The sequence below is a fragment of the Equus caballus genome, chromosome 11, assembly GCF_041296265.1.
Source record: "Equus caballus isolate H_3958 breed thoroughbred chromosome 11, TB-T2T, whole genome shotgun sequence".
Lineage (NCBI taxonomy): Eukaryota > Metazoa > Chordata > Mammalia > Perissodactyla > Equidae > Equus > Equus caballus.
The window spans coordinates 44,189,936-44,208,296 of NC_091694.1; the positions used below are offsets into that span (position 1 = coordinate 44,189,936).

Here is an 18,361-nt window from a genome sequence, read left to right on the forward strand (position 1 = left end):
GGGCTCCCTAGGAGGGCGCTAGCTCAAGTTACACCACATTATTTTATTGTCCTCCTGCTTGTTTGTTTACAATGCAAGCCTACCTCACCAGGGAGGCTGCAGGAGAGAGGTGGCAGGAAGAGGTTTCAGAGGAGAGTGAAAATGGTAGCAAAGGAAGTATTTGATTAGAGGTTAACACGTCCCCTGGGGCTTCTTTGATTTGGATTATTGTAAAAGTGCATAGTGTAATGATTAAGCACTCCCGGGACGGAGTGGTCTCTGTGCAGAGTTGGGGCTTTGTTTCTGAAGAGTTGCAGCTGCTGTGTATGATGCAGACTGAATTGAATGGGGCATGGAGGAGAAAAAGTGTTCACAGGACCAGAGTGACTGTGCTAAACTCATCATCTTCACCTAAGCCTGCCCTTTCTTCTGTTGTATACCTCAGCGAACACCTGCAAGTTGCTTAGGCTGTAACTTGGAGTCAGCCGACAATCCTCTCTCTCTGTCACCAGATCCTGTCCACTTTCCCTCCTAAAGGTCTTTTGTACCCATTTCCTTTTCTCCACCTCCACTGGCACTGGCCTGAGGGTTCAGAGCCTCATCACGTCTTCTTGGATTACATCTTCCTTACGCGTTTCTTGGTCTAGAGTCTTAGGCTTCCACTTCATTCTCTGTGTTACTGTCAGAAGGATTTTTCTAGACGACCTTAAAATCCATCAGTGGTTTCCCATGGTCTTTCCGCTCAAGCGCTCCTCCGAGCCTGCTTGTGAGGCTCTTTGGGTTCTGGTCCTGCTTCTCTGGCTTGAGTCCTCTCAGGTCACCTCCACACCTGTGAGCTCCTTCACATCAGTAATCCTGATCTGCATGCAGTTTCCAGAACGTGCAGTATTTGTTCTCAAGTCTTGCAGCCTTCTGTGCTTGCTCCTCCTCCCTACCTCCTCCTCAGGTTGAATGAAGTTTCCGTCACCTGGGCCCCCATATCTCTATTGCCACACATCACAAACTGATCCAATCCCTAAGGGAGCAGAATGAATTGCTTGCCAGCACCTTGATCTGACATACAGTAGCTGCTCAATAAATATTTGATAAATGAATGAATGAACTCTTTACTAGTCCTATTAGGGTTCAGTCACTATTCAAGGAAGGGACCTTGAAACGCCTGGCTCTGAAAGAAGGAAATACAACAATTACTGCAATTATGTTTTTAGAGAGGTAGAATTTCACACTTTGATAAAGGGATTGTGAGGTTTTTGTGTTTCTTCAAGCTAAAGTGACTAAAACCTACTTTTTAAAGACGAGTTTAAAAGGCCTCTTCTCTAAACAGCAAAATATTGTATTTGCCAGCTTTCACAGAACATTCAGGAGTTCAGGAATTATACTCACCGACCAAGTGTTTCGAGAAATGTCACAGCTCTGCTTTTAAAATGTCATTCTAAGGCCACAGTTAAACAAATAAGTCGCTCAGAAAAGGTGTCAGAGGTGGGCAAGTGAACTATGAAATGAAGTCTGCCTACAGAGGGCAGAGAGAAGCACACACACGAACTATAATGGCAATGAGATAAGCTGGGATGACGCCAAAGAAATAAATACATTAACACAAAGGGAGCCTACTACATAGCAGGTTTCCGCTAAACATAAGGGAGACACATTCTTTCAACACAAAAACTAGAAACTAGAATGGACTGCCTTGTGAGGTAGTGAGCCTTCTGTCACTCCAAGGGTCCCATTCTCTTCAACCGCTTGCGGGGCGCTGGGCTCGAGCCAAGGCAGGACGTCACCAGTGGAAAGGGCTAACGCGTCCTTTGGCTCTTCCAAGGTAGATTCTTTAGAACCTTCTGATTTGTTTCGAGTCCTTTGATTCTTTCGAACCTTTTGATTCTTCCGCTTCTCGGTTCTAAGCGTTAAAGCGCAGCTGGGAAAGCTACAACAAAGATGGGAAGGGAGCTAGCAAGAGTACTCAGAGAAAAAGGGGTGAGCATTTAAGGGGTAAACCATAAAGGAGAGACTGAGCGAGTAGAGGAGAAGCGGAGCAAACGCAGAAGAGGAAACGGGGAGGAGGCAAAGAGCAAGAGGAACCCGAGAGAAGGAAGAGAGTGACCAAATTCATCCGGGACCGGAGGAAGGCACGCCCGGGGGGAATCGGCTGCTTTAAGGAGGCCCCGCCCCCAGCGTGACGCCGCAGCAGGCCCGCCCGCGATTGGCTGAGGCCGGAGGGCGGGATGGGGTTGCTAGGCGCGGAGCGGATCCGGCGGGCTCCGGCCGCCCGGAGCGCGGAGCCGCGGGAGCGGAGCCGGGGTTAGCGGCGCTGCTGGAAGATGGCGAGCGGCTGGGACGCGCGGCCGCCCTGGCGGCCCGGGCGCCTCCCGCTGCTGCTGTGCATGCTGCTGCTGCTGCGGCTGCGGAGCCCGGCCCGGGCGGCGCACATCAAGAAGGCGGAGGCGACGACGACGACGACGAGCTCGGGCGCCGAGGCGGACGAGGGCCGGTTCGACCGCTACTACCACGAAGAGGAGCTGGGCTCGGCGCTGAGGGAGGCGGCGGCCGCGGGGCCCCCGGGCCTGGCGCGCCTCTTCAGCATCGGCCGCTCGGTGGAGGGCCGGCCGCTGTGGGTGCTGCGCCTCACGGCCGGCCTGGGGCCGCCGCCCCCTGACGGCGACGAGGGGCCCGACGCGGCGGGGCCGCTGCTGCCCGGCCGGCCGCAGGTGAAGCTGGTGGGCAACATGCACGGCGACGAGACCGTGTCGCGCCAGGTGCTCGTCTACCTGGCCCGCGAGCTGGCGGCCGGCTACCGCCGCGGGGACCCGCGCCTGGTCCGCCTGCTCAACACCACCGACGTGTACGTGCTGCCGAGCCTCAACCCCGATGGCTTCGAGCGCGCCCGCGAGGGCGACTGCGGCCTCGGCGACGGTGGCCCTCCTGGCGCCAGCGGCCGCGACAACAGCCGGGGCCGCGATCTCAACCGCAGCTTCCCGGACCAGTTCAGCACCGGCGAGCCCCCGGCCCTGGACGACGTGCCCGAGGTGCGCGCCCTCATCGACTGGATCCGCAGGAACAAGTGAGTGTCGCCCCCCCCCCCCCCTTCCCGTTCCCTTCTCTCCCCTCCCCATCCACGTGAGCCTCCGGGGCCAGGGGCTGGGCCTGGCACTCGCTCGGCGCTCAGACAGTGCTTGCAGGCCTAAGGAGCGAGGGCAGTGAGAGGAGAGGGTGACCCCCCGTCACGGGGACAGGGCCCAGGCCGCTCAGCCTCCGTCCCGCTAATTGTCCGAGAAGCGCTGCCTAGAGGCTGTCATTTGTTCAACGGATGCAAACAGAGCTGTTTGGCTGGAGGGGAGAGTCCTTTCTGGCATTCAGGTTCCTATAATCACAGGGTCGTAGGATAGAGCGGTGGAAGAAACCCTAAGGATAATCTGGGTGAGCTCACTCGTTTTATAGATCAGCTGTCAATATTGCTGTTATCTTATTCCTGTAGGCACTGTACCCAGCCCTTTCCGTGGACTGCATCATTTCACTTGATGTTGGCCACAGCCTGATGACATAGACGCCGTTAACATCCTTGTTTTGCATATGGGAAAGTTGAGGGTCAGATTGGTTAAATAATTTACATAGTGCGAGTATCGCTGGTATTTAGAATCAGGCAATCTGATTCTTAGTCAGCGCTCCTAACAGCCATGGAGCGAGACTGGAGCCCAGAAATGATAGATGACACCCCCAGGGTCTTCCTCTTGGTTATTGGACAGAAACCGGTTCTCTTCCAGTCTTAACCTCTGACTCAGCTAGGGAGCTTGTGGATATGGCTGGAGAACTTGCATAGATCTGGAACTTTCATCTGTGAGCTGCTTCGTTTGAGAGACTCTGAAGGGTTTCTGATGCCGTTCATGCACTTTATTAGTGGGCCAGGGCTGAATGGATGATTGTTACACTTAATACACACCTTAAGGGTTATTAAGCACCCTGTGGGATTTAAAAGATTAAAAAGTAGAAGCATGAGGACCTCAAGAAATGGGTGTATGACAAGAGAATATTATAAATATATATGAGGTGTGTTTATGTACTGAGTTAAACTTTACAGGAATTGTTCCCACTGGCAAAGTGTGTATGGGCTGCTGTAATAGGGATTATCTCTGTCTAAAAGGTAGAACTTGAACTAAGTCTTGAGACATGGGTAGGATTTTCAGTAAAAAGGATGGGGAGAGGAGTAAACGAAGAAGGAACTTATTCCCGATGGAATAATGTCTGCAGTGAGCATGCACCTCTTCCCTTTTTCAAGCATCAGCTTTGCCAGCATATCCCCATTTTTGTGTCTTCATAAGGCGTGTGAGGCAATAGTTAATCTTTCCATTTTGATTTGAAGATTTCTGAGTAACAGATAAGATAAAAGTAGTAATGAACGAAGAAGTTTCTCTGTGGGACTTGAAATCCTCCCTTCTACAAGATTTCAGTATATAAGGCAGACCTAGAAAATTTGTGGGCATTATGACAGACAGTTCTAGATTCTTTTTATCTTCCGTCTTTCGCTTTACTTCTCCTTTTGAGATCTCTTAGAGATGTTTAATTTCACATGTCTGGGAAGATTTTTTTCTGTAAAGAAAGATAACCATGTCATGACCTTTGAACGTCTGCATAAGAAATATGACTTTAATGTACATCTCCTCGTCAGAGGCTGTGATGGCAGGGCTCTTCTGAGATGATGAATCGAATACACTGTTTGCATTGCTTAAAGGACTTGTTTGAAATGCCCTGTCATGACCCTTGCAGGGGTGTAAATTCTGCCACCAAATTTTTCTCTTCAGTATTAGTTCTGCTGCAACCAAAAATGAAAATGAGCTTTGCCTTGGTGCAAGTCACCTTGAGGCTATAGTGAAAGCTTTAAACTTTATATACAGAGCCAAAACTTCACTCTCTCTTCTATATCCAGTTAACTCTTTTATATCACCAGTATTTAATGATTATAAGTTATGGTCTGGGCCGGTTAGTTCAAGGATAGGAGCTCGCGAGGATTCTAAAAGCTCATCTGTGTCAGTTGGTATTACATAGAAATTCGTTTGTTCTGTGGCTATGGGCTACCCTAATCATACCCAACCACTTTTCAAACATCTCTAATCAGAAAGGAAAGTCGGTGACCACATAGGATGGGAAGTACGTCCATCCATCCTCAGTCTTAAAAAATTAACGCACTCGTGCTGGAGATGTTTCACATGTATTCTCATAACAACCCTGGGAAGCAGGTAGAATTAATCCCCATTTTACAGATGACTGAGAAACTGGAGTTCAGTGAATTGAGAGGCAGTAACTTCTCACAATCATGTTACTAGTAAGCGACAGGTCTGGGAGACCAAATGTCCTTACCCGTATTTGCGTGGCTCCAAAGCCTGCGCTATTGCCACTACCCCAGACGGCATTCTTCTCCGGTGTTTGGAAGAGTGCTAATTATAATTATTAGTTTTAAACTAGTCTCTTTTTTCATAGTCTATTCTAGTATTTAATCCCCATCTCTATTGGCTAAATTCTATCTTTTGATAAACAGATTCTGTGTTACAAGTAATTTTCATTGATTGATCTCCTCTGGGATGGTACTGATCATACTTAAAATAACCTCTCAAATTAGACATACCATAGGCTTAGTTTTCTTTCAAGCATGTAGAAAGAAACGTTATATATCAGCCCCCATTAGAATTTCTGTAGGACAGTTCATTTCAACCACAAAAAGGCAAAAGCAAGAAAATCCAGTTTAGAGTGCAAAGAGAAAAGTGTTTAATCTCTACTCGTAGTAATGATTTGAACTGTTACATGAGGGAAAGATGGATAAATAGGACTTCAGCATGTTTTTGCCTTTAGCTTTCACCATAAAAGGCATTATTCAGCATCTCTGTATCTGTAAATTTGACCAAATTGTAAATGAGTCCACTTAGAAGTAGAAACAAAACAATAAAAATGTTTCTTTGATAGGAGCAGCCTTGTCTCCTTGTTAGTTTATTTTTTAATGGCCCAATCAGGAATCTTGAGCCTAGAAAGACAGCTGCTTTTACAGTGATGCAATGGAAGACTAGTCTTTTATGTGCTGTATTGTTTTTCTCTGAAAGCAGCTCACTGTATCAGGTTTTTTCCCCACCTTGAATCTTCTCAACTGTGGCTTCTTTCTTGAAAATGTGAATTTAACATATTGTGAAACTGGAGCAAGGCAAAACACATCCCGTTTTAAATTAGACTTCCTATCTTAAAAATTCTCTTTGGACAGTAATATAAAAACCATGAAAATTATTAACATAACTCATGTATTCGACAAAGATTTATTTATACAAGCCATACTTTTTTTTTTTAAGATTTTATTTTTCCTTTTTCTCCCCAAAGCCCCCCGGTACATAGTTGTATATTCTTCGTTGTGGGTCCTTCTAGTTGTGGCATGCGGGACGCTGCCTCAGCGTGGTTTGATGAGCAGTGCCATGTCTGTGCCCAGGATTCGAACCAACGAAACACTGGGCCACCTGCAGTGGAGCGTGCGAACTTAACCACTCGGCCACGGGGCCAGCCCCAGTATACAAGCCATACTTTTTACGAAATTAACACATTATGAAATACAAGTATTACATTGAACTATATGAAATTGTCATTTTTGTAAGTAAAAAATGGTTGAATATTGGCAAGTTCATATTGTTCAACCTAATAATACATGACTTTGGAATTTCCTGAATAAGATGTCTCTTGAAACATTAATTTACACTGTGTTAATCAGCTACTTTTTCAATGATGGGAAAAATTTTTAAAGTTATTTGAGGTTAACTTGAATTGTAAAAATGGTTTGAGGGCCAGCCCGGTGGCACGGTGGTTAAGTGCTCACATTCCGCTTCGGCGGCCCAGGGTTTGCTGGTTCGGATGCTGGATGGGGACATGGCACTGCTTGGTAAGCCATCCTGTGGTAGGCATCCCACATATAAAGTAGAGGAAGATGGGCACGGAGGTTAACTCAGGGCCAGTCTTCCTCAGCAAAAAGAGGAGGATTGGCAGTAGTTAGCTCAGGGCTAATCTTCCTCAAAAAAACCCCCAAAACGGTTTGAAATTTGTTAAATTGATAATGCTTTCTTTCCGTTTTCTTTTTTTGTTGTTTTGATCTGCTTATAACAGCTGATAGAGTTGTCTTCTAGGTCTCAAGAGAGGTATCTGAGTTCCTTTATGAAAGATGTAGAATTTTTAAATACATGGTGTTTTCTATGCCTTTTTTTAGTGCTGTATGATTTGGTTGTGTTTTCAAAGGTTTGTGCTTTCTGGAAACTTGCATGGTGGCTCGGTGGTAGCAAGCTATCCTTTTGATGATTCTCCAGAACATGAGGCCACTGGAGTCTATAGCAAAACCTCAGATGATGAAGTATTTAAATACTTGGCAAAAGCCTATGCTTCAAACCACCCCATAATGAAAACTGGTACACCTCATTGTCCCGGAGATGAAGACGAGACTTTCAAAGACGGGATCACGAATGGCGCACATTGGTATGACGTGGAAGGTATGTAAAGCACTGAATTTGCCATATTTTCCCCCTTGTTCATTTAACTTTCTTAAGTATTCTCTGAGTCGAAAAGAGGAAACTTTGAGGAGTTCTAATTTTTTAAAATACTCTTTTTTTTTTTATTTTGAAATTTTCAAACTCACAGTAAAATTGAAAGAAAACTACATGAACACCTATATATCCTTCTCACCAACTGTTATCTTACCACACATATTCCACCTCTCTCTCTGTCACACAGACACACCCACACACGTATTTTCTTTTGCCAAACCATCCGAAAGTAGGTTGCATGTTTCGTGATGCTTCCCCTGTAAGTACCTCAGCACGTATTTCCAAGTACAGGGACGTTCTCCTGCATAACCGTATACCATTACTGTAACTGAGAAATCAACAATAATTCAATACTATCATCCCACATGCTGTCCATAACTCAAACTTCCTCTGTTATCCCAAAAATATCCTTTATAGCTCCTTTTCCTCCAGGTCAGATCCAATCAAGTTTCAAGAATTGCATTTGGCTTTTGGGTTTTTTAAATTTCTCCAGTCTAGAACAGTTATATCAACACTCTCTTTTCTTAATGATGATGAATCTTTTGAAGAGTGCAGACTGGTTGTCCCACAGAACATCCCATATTCTAGATTTGTCACTTTCTTCGTGATAAGATTCAGGTCACATTTTCCAGCCAGACCATTGTATAGATCACATCATCTCAGGAGGCATATAAAGTCAGGCTGCAAGTAGCCAATTTGGACAGCTTTGTTAATGTGATGACCACCAGGTCTCTCCATTTTATATAAAGGCAAATTTTCCTTTCGTATTTTAATCTGTGGAGTGATATGGAATCCTATTTTTTTTTTAGTTGTGGTAATGTGTGTATATATATGTATATAAATGCATATATATATCAGTCAATCATAAAATTTGCCATTTTAACCATTTTTAAGTGTAGAATTAAATGGCATTAATTACATTCACAATGTTGTACAACTCTGTAACTGTTATCTAGTTATGAAACTTTTTCATCACCCTAAACAGTAACTTTGTATCCATTAAGCGGTAATTTCCCATTCCCTTCTTCCTACCGCTCCCAGTCACTAGTAACTTCTAATCTACTTTCTGTGTGAATTTGCCTATTCTAGAATTTCATATAACTGGAGTCATACAATATTCGTCCTTCTGCGTCTGGCTCATTTTCCTTAGCGTAATGTTTTGAGAGTTCATTCATTTTGTAGCATGTATCAGAACTTCATTCCTTTTTCTGGCTGAGAAGTATTCGGTTGTATGTGTGTACTACATTTTGCTTATCCATTCATCTGTGGATAAGCGCTGGGTTGTTTCTAACTTTGGGCTACTGTGAATAATGCTTCTATGAATGTTGGTGTAGAAGTATCTGTTCGAGTCCTTGTTTTCCGATCTTTTGAGTATATACTCAGGAGTAGAATTGCTGGGTCATATGTTAATTCTCTTCAGCTTTTGAGGAAGTGCCAAATTGTTTACTACAGTGGCTGCACCATTTTACCTTCCCACAGCAATATATAAGGATTCCAATTTCTCATGGAATGCTATTTTAAAAGAATTGTTAAAGTAAGCTTGAATTGTTCACCTTTTCTTTTAAATGTTATAGAAACAGCTATTGTTCTTTTTAAACTTTTGGTATCCTTTGCATAATAACATTTTTGTTTTTATACACAGGCTTAGATTATTCAATTAAGAGTAAGCAGAAGGAACAAGTCAACCCAATACCAGTATAAACTTTTTCTCTTTTTAGTATCTGCCCATGGCGAAATGCCTTGGGTCTTCCTTACCTTTTTATTGTCAGACAGTCACATTATAAAGTGTCTTGTGACATTTCTCTTAATCTGCCTTCATTTAAACCTCTGAATTACTCTCAGACTTTATATGTTAAGCCACATTTACTCAATTTGGGTCCTAAGTTTGAGGACTCAAGTCTTTCTACTATTTTCTAATTCCCCTATAGTTTCTACCAGTGTTTCTCATATGTAACAAGCATCAACATAGAGGTTTGAAATATTTAGAAGCTAAACCTTCTGGGTATTTCAATTAGAGATGATTTGAAAACCATTTACATTTTTTTATAGATAAGGGACATATAATATTTAATTCCATTTCAACCTTCAGCAAATATATTTAATAAAACCTGACTTCATAAACTAGTGGTTTTGTTATGAAGTCAGCTTGCTTCATTATTTGCTTTCATTATTATTTCATTATTATTATTTAAAATAATGGGTTAAAAAATAATTTATTTTTCCTTCTTGGAAAAAGTTGTAAAATGTTAGAAAGTAATTTCTAATTGACAATTAAGGAAGGTAAATCTGTGTTAATACTCTTTTAAAAATAAGTGTGCTGCCTTCACATTACTATAAGATTATTTGGTTAAACCGGGTAACAGATTTTTCTGATTCGTCAAACATCTGAGGAAGCTAAATTTTGCTGCTGTTATTGTTTTTATGAGTGTCACCTACTCTCCTGCTTTAGCTGAATGGTCAGACATTATTTCATGTTATTTCTACATTAGCTAGCTTATATCTCTTCCTACCTCAACAATACAGAGCAGTTTCAGTAGTTTCAACGGGGCAAATAAATTCATTGTTTAGCTTACGTGAGACCGCAGTAAGTAAGACGTTGTGAAACCTTGTGACTAGGCGTATAGTCAGACCCGGATGTCCTGGAGTAATTTTACTGATGACTTAGGTCATGTATTTAGAAATTCTAGCTCAAAGAAGTAGAGGCTTTTAGAGCTGAAAGTGATCTAGTCCAACCCTTTTGCTTTATAGGAAAGTGAAGCTTGAGAGAGGAAGTAACTTGTGCCCTATCACTTGTTCACTAAGCAAATATTTACTGAGCACCTGCCATGTCCTATACATTGTATTAGGTGTTGGGGTTACAGTGGGAGCAAAACTGAACCAATTTCTGTTCTCAAGATCAAACAGTGTATTAAAAGTATGGGATGTAGGGTGATCTGGCCCCCACCACCTTCACCTCCATTGCCAGAGTTGACTCAGCATGTCTAGCTGCGTGTGTGGTTGGGCCTTGCTTCTCTCAACATGTCTTTCAAACCTGCAGGATCCATCTGGGGAGTGGCTGTCCTAATAAGGCCTGTGCATAGTCGTGCTCCTCTGCTAAAGCCTTGTTATTGTGAGAGCCTAAGTTGAACTTATTCATGGAGCAGGCTTTCTAATTTTTTTTAACCACAATATGCTGATTTGTATACCTTTTGTCTATCATTCTTTCTTTTTTCCTTCCTTACAGTTTTAAAGGCATTATAAAAATCATCTGAGGTTTAGTATGTTTATTCCAAAGCAGATTTAATTAAACTGAATTGTAGTTTTAGGTCAACTTTCAAGATTTGTCCTCCTTCAACTTATAAAATTTTAAAAAGGTCGGGTAACCCCAGACCACCTGTAATCGAAATTTCGCGATCAAAGGTCACAATTTCCTGTAACTTTTAGGAGTTTTCTTGGGCAGAACACTTATATTTGATTTTCCTGCAGATAGAAGGATTCTGGAAGGCAGTGTAGCATAGTGGCTAACAGCAGAGCTTTGGGATCCTGCTGCCTTGGGTTTGAATCCCTGCTCTGCAATGATTGGCTGTGTGTGTGTGTATGAGAGAGAGAGAGAATGAGAGAGATATCTTGGACAAATTAATTTCTCTAAGCCTCAGCTTGCGCATTTATAAAATGAAGGTGAGTACTATTTACCTCATAGGATGGTGAGGCCCAGGTGAGAATGCGTGTAAAGCACTTGGCCTAGCACCTGGCAGCATGGCTACTGTCTTTGCCAGAATTCAAGCTTTGTGAGAGCAGGACTTTGTTTTATTCATTTTCCTATTTCCAGCATATAGAACCATGCCTGATATATAAAGGGTAAAAAATAAGTCGTCTTTGAATTTTTGAATAAATGAATTCTTGGCGTCTAAAAAATGAGTACATAGTTATTTAAAATCTTAGATGATCTTTAAGTAGATAATCTTAGAAAAATTTATAAAAATATTCCTCTTAATTTTTCTCCTGCTCTGAGAAAATAAGCTTATTGGTAGAGCCTAGATCAGTATTTTTCAAACTTTTTTTTCTTGTAACCTACTGTATAAAATACCTTTCTGTCATTTATGTACATTTCATATATGTGCGTACATAAAACTGAACCAGTTTCATGAAATAATACTTAACTTTCTCATGTATTCTGGTATTGTTTTTTCTAGTCTCTACAGTTTCATTAAACGAAAAAGCTTGTCTGAACCCACTAATGGGTCATGACCTGCGGTTTAAAATAGCACTGTTTGGTCACTCTATGGTAGAATTGGTTTATAAGTTGCACGTGATGACTTACTATTAGGCTTTTTATTTTGTCCTTTTTTTTTGAGAAGATTAGCCCTGAGCTAATTGCTGCCAATCCTCCTCTTTTTGCTGAGGAAGACTGGCCCTGAGCTAACATCCATGCCCATCTTCCTCTACTTTATATGTGGGACGCCTACCACAGCATGGCTTGCCAAGCGGTGCCATGTCCGCACCCGGGATCCGAACTAGTGAGCCCCGGGCTGCCGAGGTGAAACATGGCGACTTAACCCCTGTGCCACCGGGCGGGCCCCCTGCCCTAAGGCTTTTAAACTGCCACTGACTTGGAGCTGAGTGTTTTCAAACTGGTAATTATGAATTTTTTTCTTTCTGAAAGAAGAAGAAAATATTCTGTGGATTTATCAAACTTTCTTCCCTCTCCTTTTTTACTATGGGCAGAGAGTTATGAAATGTGAACAGTAGCATAAAATATAACTCATTTAGTTTTTCTGTGAATAGAAACTCTAATCATGTGAGCAACCATTCTCTGCATAAAGTGGAGGTCTGACTGAGCAGCACTAATGTGCTCTAAATATTGAGGTATATTTGGCTTGAAGTAGATTGCTGACAGAAAGGGAATAGCATGGCGAAAATAATTACCAAACTGTTTTGGACAGCATAAAAGGTTAGATTTGGTCCAAAAATGGCCTGAAAGGCTTATTCTTGAGGAGCATTTTCTGTGTCATTAACAGGGCATTATAGATTAATCCATATCACACCAGAAAATTGGAATCTATTTAAAACAAAAAAAGAATCAAATGGACAGTGTAGAACTGAAAAAAATACAGTATCTGATGTTAAAAAATAGACAAATCCATAAATATAGTGAGAAGTTTTCAACATGCCTCTCTCAGAAATTGTTAGATCATGAAGACAAAAATGTTAGTAAGGACATAGTGGATTTAAATAGCATAGATAATCCAGTCTGACGTGAGGAACAGGTACAGAATACTGTCCTCATTATCTAATTTTCCTACAGAGTCTCTTTACTAATCTGAAGAATAGATGGACCAAAGTTACCATTGGTCACAGTTATGCAAGTTGTCTCTGGTTCTATTAGTGTTCATGTTACTTTGTTTTTAAAATTATATATTAAATTTTAATCCATATTAAATAGTTACATGTTTAATATATATTTATATTATATATATTATATATTGTAAATATATAATATATAAATACCTATTAAGTTTTAAAATTATGTATTAAAAGCAAAGTAGGGGGCTGGCCCTGTGGTGTAGTGGTTAAGTTCAGCATGCTCCGCTTCCACTTCCTGGGTTCAGATCCCAGGCACAGACCTGCACCACTAGTCAGCTGTGCTGTGGTGGCAACCCACATATAAAAAATAGGGGAAGATTGGCACAGATGTTAGCTCAGGGTGAATCTTACTCAGCAAAAATTTAAAAATTAAAAAAAAAAAGTATCAAACCTACAAAAACTTAAAGCATTCTTATATCTTTACTTGTTCCACATTTTAATAGGATCAAGTGTAATCTTAGCATGACGCTAAAGGTCCCACAGTCTGACTCAAGGCTACATTTCTCTTCTTCTCTCCTGCCTCTCCCCTGCTACTGAACTACTTGTTCTTCCTCCGAAACGTGAACCTCCACCCATTGGGCCTTTCTCTGTCTGGAGTGCTTCTCTACAGTTCAGCTGTAACCTCCTCTGAAACCTCCCATGTAGTAACTGTCACTCTCTTGCTTTCCTAGAGCTTTTTGTTTATAACATCAGTGTAATGCTCATCCACTTATGTTGTTAATAGTTTCTTGTGTCTCCTGCTAAAGTGTGAATTCTTTGATAATTAGGACAGTGTGGTGCTAATAATTTTGGAGTTATCGTCATACGAAATATTGACAGGGAAAGAGTCCTAGAAGAACAGAGACTAGGGAGGTTTTTACAGTCATTTTGGAGTGAGGTCTTGTTTGGAGATAAGGGTTTTATCTAGAGGGATGCTGTGGAAATGAAAAGAGAGTATGAGACATATATGAAATTGTGCAAGAATTATAGGATTGACCATCAGTTAGATGGTAGCACAGAGTGTCAAGGAGAAGAAGAACGAAGATATATCTTTGAGGTTTTGAGCCTGGATAAGTAAGAACGATAATGGAAATGGGGAAAACTAACTGGAGGAGCTTGTGTGTGTGTTCTCTTTAGATGGGAGAGGAGTGAAAATTGGAGGTGGTACTTGATGTACTAGTTACAAGTACCCAACGGGCGGTTGGGAAATAGGCTTTGGAGCTTGGGAGAGAGATCAAGATGATAAAGAGATTTAGGAGTTATGAGACATATGGAACCCATATGACAGTGTACATGATTTTGAAAATCGAATTGATATTGTTTCCTGGCATAATTTAGTTTCTTGGAGCCAGAAATTCAACTGGAATATATATATACATATGAACAGATGGGTGCTTTTTCACCTCCAAGGTGAATGTACTTCTGGCATGTTGTACTGGGATGTTTTCTTTAAGGAATGCTGACAATTCAGATATTAATTCTCAGCCTGTTATTCCTGTTTTAAGAAGACTATTCGTAGTCCAAGATGCATTAGTAAAGTGCTTTTGATCTTATCTGATCTTCTACATTAAGGAGCTGATTGGATCTCTTTCTTTTTTTCTCTCTCTCTTTTAATCCAAGTGCTGCCTAATGTAAAAGGAAAGCAAAAAGGTAAAACAATACTCAGAGTATTTGCTTCTCTGTGAGTCATGAGTTTGCTTTAGTAAAGTGAAATACAGCCTAATATAAAATCTGGCCTTTAGGAGCAGTGCAGTTGTGTATTTCGTAATGTGATCATAGACTTACATGAAGGTTGAGAACCAAACCCTAAATCCTACTTTAGGATTTGGCCTCTAAATTTTTAGATCCGATGTCTAAAAATTAGATGTACCTTTTTTTTTCTTTTTAAAATTTAACTCAAGTGATAGAGAATGGGAAAATATTTTTAAAAAAGTAAAGTGCCATTTCTTTTGAGAGCTGTATGAGGGAGAGTGTTGACTAAGTTAGACAAAGCTGAAAACAGATGCAGGACTGTGTAATTTAGTTTAACTTTGTGGAATCATATCATTAGCAAATATATATTCAGTGGGAGTGGTGAAGGAAATAGATTTTCATAAGATAAGTTGCTCAGAATACAAAGACCAAGTTCAGTTAACATTTGGTCAAAGTGCACTTGAATTTAAAGATCAGGAATATGGGGAATTGTTTTTCAAGGGCAGCCTCTGTTTTTTCCATTTATCTGACCCAGATGTTCCACTTAAAATTCTTTATGAACATGCTTATTAGCTTTTAAAAATATCCAAAGGAGTGCAAATTTATCACGTAATAACTCACTTATCTATAAATAAGTTGTTCTCAAAAGTCAAAGTTGTGAGAACTTCTCACTATCCTTTTAAGTGGTTTTATTAAAGAATTAACAGTAAGCTCCATAGTTAAATATAGAGTGGAAATTGCTTGTCTATATTCCTATACTCTAAAATGCTTTTCTGATGAAAACAATACATTGCAGGGTTTTTTTTTTCCCTGTGGAAGATTTATATTGTTCTTGTATAATACAGTTTGCTACTTTATAGTTGGCCTACTGAGGCAAGTTAAAAAGAACTTGCTATGTTTATGTCTTAACATTGGAGCATTGATTATATTTTTTTCTATTGGCTTTCTGCTTGAGACATAAGAGTGAATGAGTAGTGCCTCATCTTTGAATGAAGCATTGAGTTTATTTAAGTCCCCTGCCCGCCTCCTTGAAACTAGATCTCTCTGTAGTGAAACAGTAATAGGGAATGGTTCCGTGAGAAAGATGAGTTGAGTATTTTAAAGCATATGAAGATTAGTTGTGAGACAAATGGATTGAAGGAGTTTAATGGGTATGAGTAGATCCTTTGTTCAGGAGATTTAGCCACCCTTAACAATTAGTATTGATCACGGTTTGTTGTAGTACTGGGCGGATTCCTAATGGTTAGACTTCTGTCTTGTTCTTTGATATTGGTAAAGGAATGAAAGCATTGTAGGTTTCATAGTACATTGTATTCATTTTCTTCTGAGCGTAGAAAACTCTGGATTGATGGGTAGGTTTAAAAGCAAAATTTATACCTTTTGTCTTTCTTTGTCAGTTCTACTTGTGAGTAGATGAAATAGTCTAAATCGGTGGTTTTCAAACTGAGGTATATATGGAATGGAGGAAGAGACCAGTTAGTTTGGATAACTTTAAGGAAATAAACTTCCAGGTCTCCCATACCTACTCTTTCCTAAAATTGGTCTGCTTGAGAAAGATGCTTTCTGCAAGGTTCAGTCTCATGTCATCTTCTCCCGCTTGACTGACCATCTGAATCCAACTATGGTATGTGACTCAGTTTTACAAACTTCCAGGGCACCGGAAAAAAGGGGCTAATTTGGTGATTACTTTAATGGCATCATAAAAGCATCACTCCAGACTTCTTATTAAGAGATATATTTTCAGTAAGAATTGCCTATTATGTTTATTATTTATAAAAATTTATAATAGACCTTTGTCTTTCTGATAAATTGTATCTGGTAGTTGTTGTAATAATTCAATCTGGAAGACAAAAATTTAATACTTAGGGCATTAAGGTAATTGGAAATTAAGAAAAATTTAAATACACATACAAGCATATAATAGATTGAAGTATTGAAGTATTATAGGATGATCAATGAAAGATTTTCAAGCATACAAGTATATCACATCACATAACAAAGTGTGGAGGAAGTGGAATGGACAGAAAAGTTCAAGGACAAAAAGGGAAGATGTGAAATTCTTACTGTTAAAGAACAATGGGTTCATGCAAGGTTTTTTTTGGTGTTTTTGCTGTTTTGGTAAGGACGATTGCCCTGTGCTAACATCTGTTGCCAGTCTTCCTCCTTTTTTTTCCTTCTCCCCAAAAGCCCCAGTACATTGTTGTATATCCTAGTTGTAGGTCATTCTAATTCTTCTATGTGGGATCTGCCACAGCATGGCTTGATGAGCGGTGTGTAGGTCTGCACCCGGAATCCGAACCTGCAAATCCTAGGCTGCAGAAGTGGAGTGCATGAACTTGGCCTCAGGGCCTGCCCGGATGCAAGTTTTAAATAGATCATTCTAGGAATCAAATCTCTATAGTATTTTTATTTATTTGGGTACATCTAAAATAATAATGTATTTTATTTAAAAATATAAAATTCACATTATGCAGGAAATTACATTGTTTGCAACTATTTAAACTTAAGATGAAAACTTTTAGGTGCTAACTTAAAAATGTGTGAAATGTTGCATAATTTTTCAAAATTATTTTAGTTTAAATAAAAAAGTTTGAAAGTCATTGGTTCAGATAGCCCCCTGAGAGACTAATGGATAATAGAGGCTTGCTTATTTATGATTATTAATAAGTAGGATATGGGGTCAGCCCCGTGGCTGAGTGGTTAAGTTCGCTGCCCTGCTTTGGTGACCCAGGGTTTCGCCGGTTTGGATCCTGGGCGCGGACATGGCACTGATTGTCAGGCCATGCTGAGGCAGCGTCCCACATGCCACAACTAGAAGGACCCACAACTAAAAATACACAACTATGTACCGGGGGGCTTTGGGGAGAAAAAGGAAAAATAAAATCTTTAAAATAAATGAATAAATAAATAAGTAGGGTAAATAATAGATACTTTATATTATTAGTAAAGTGCTTTATTGCTTTGAGGTATGCCTATAATGGATGTTTCACTCCCAAAATTAAATTTTTCTTTGACTGGATAAAGATACTGTTCTAAAATTTGACATTTCATCCTTTAGTCCATGTTGAACTATATGACATATCGGCTTCAAAAAATAAGCAAATGCATTAACTGAATCTGGCAGTGGCTGCAGCTATCAGTAAAACTAGGCCTATCTCCAGATCAATGGCAATTTCCTGTGACAGTGAACTCTGGCTTTCTATGAGTAGGTTTTCTGTTAAGGAAAAAAGCAAGGCAACGAATCTGAACCAGTTACTCAGTTAAGATTACTTATTATACAGTCTTTGACATTTAGTATTGAAAAATAAATGTTAAGTTTAACACAGATGGCAAATAATGCCTATTTGTGGCATCTTGCAAAAAATTCTTAAATTATTCATAACTCAGTTAATATCCATATTTGATTCCAGTTTTTTAGATGGATTTTTTAAAAAAAAGTAATTTCTAAACTAAAACTTGAAGTTGATGACTAAAGACTTTTTGATATTCTAAAGTTATATCTTTATCTTTTTTGTCTTGAGAAATAAAAGTTTGCTACTCTTCTGACATTGACTCCTCTGAATTTAGAAAGAGACAAATTAAGATACATATCACAACCCACTAATGCCTTCTGGGAATAGTTCAATAGACTCAGAGGAGGAAATATGCTTTACTTTTATGAGATTTCATCTAGAGAGGGTTATTTTGTAGATAACTTTCTGTTACTGATTTCTTTGTGATTCCATCATGTCAAAGAACATACTTTGTATGATTTCCGTTTTTTAAGATTTAGGTTTGTTTTATGACCCAGGATATAGTCTGTCTTGGTGAATGTTCCA

At 40.2% G+C, this 18,361-nt stretch overlaps 1 protein-coding gene across 1 annotated transcript in view; it reads left to right on the top strand.

The window, feature by feature from the left end:
- The first annotated feature begins 1,301 nt into the window (after positions 1-1,301).
- The window catches only part of CPD (carboxypeptidase D), a 65,400-nt gene continuing 48,340 nt past the window's right edge, over positions 1,302-18,361 (top strand). Inside the window, exons 1-2 of the mRNA XM_023653175.2 lie at positions 1,302-3,034; positions 7,228-7,475. Coding sequence (XP_023508943.2) covers positions 2,295-3,034; positions 7,228-7,475 — 988 coding nt within the window. The 5' untranslated portion in view covers positions 1,302-2,294. The remainder of the gene's footprint in view (positions 3,035-7,227; positions 7,476-18,361) is intronic.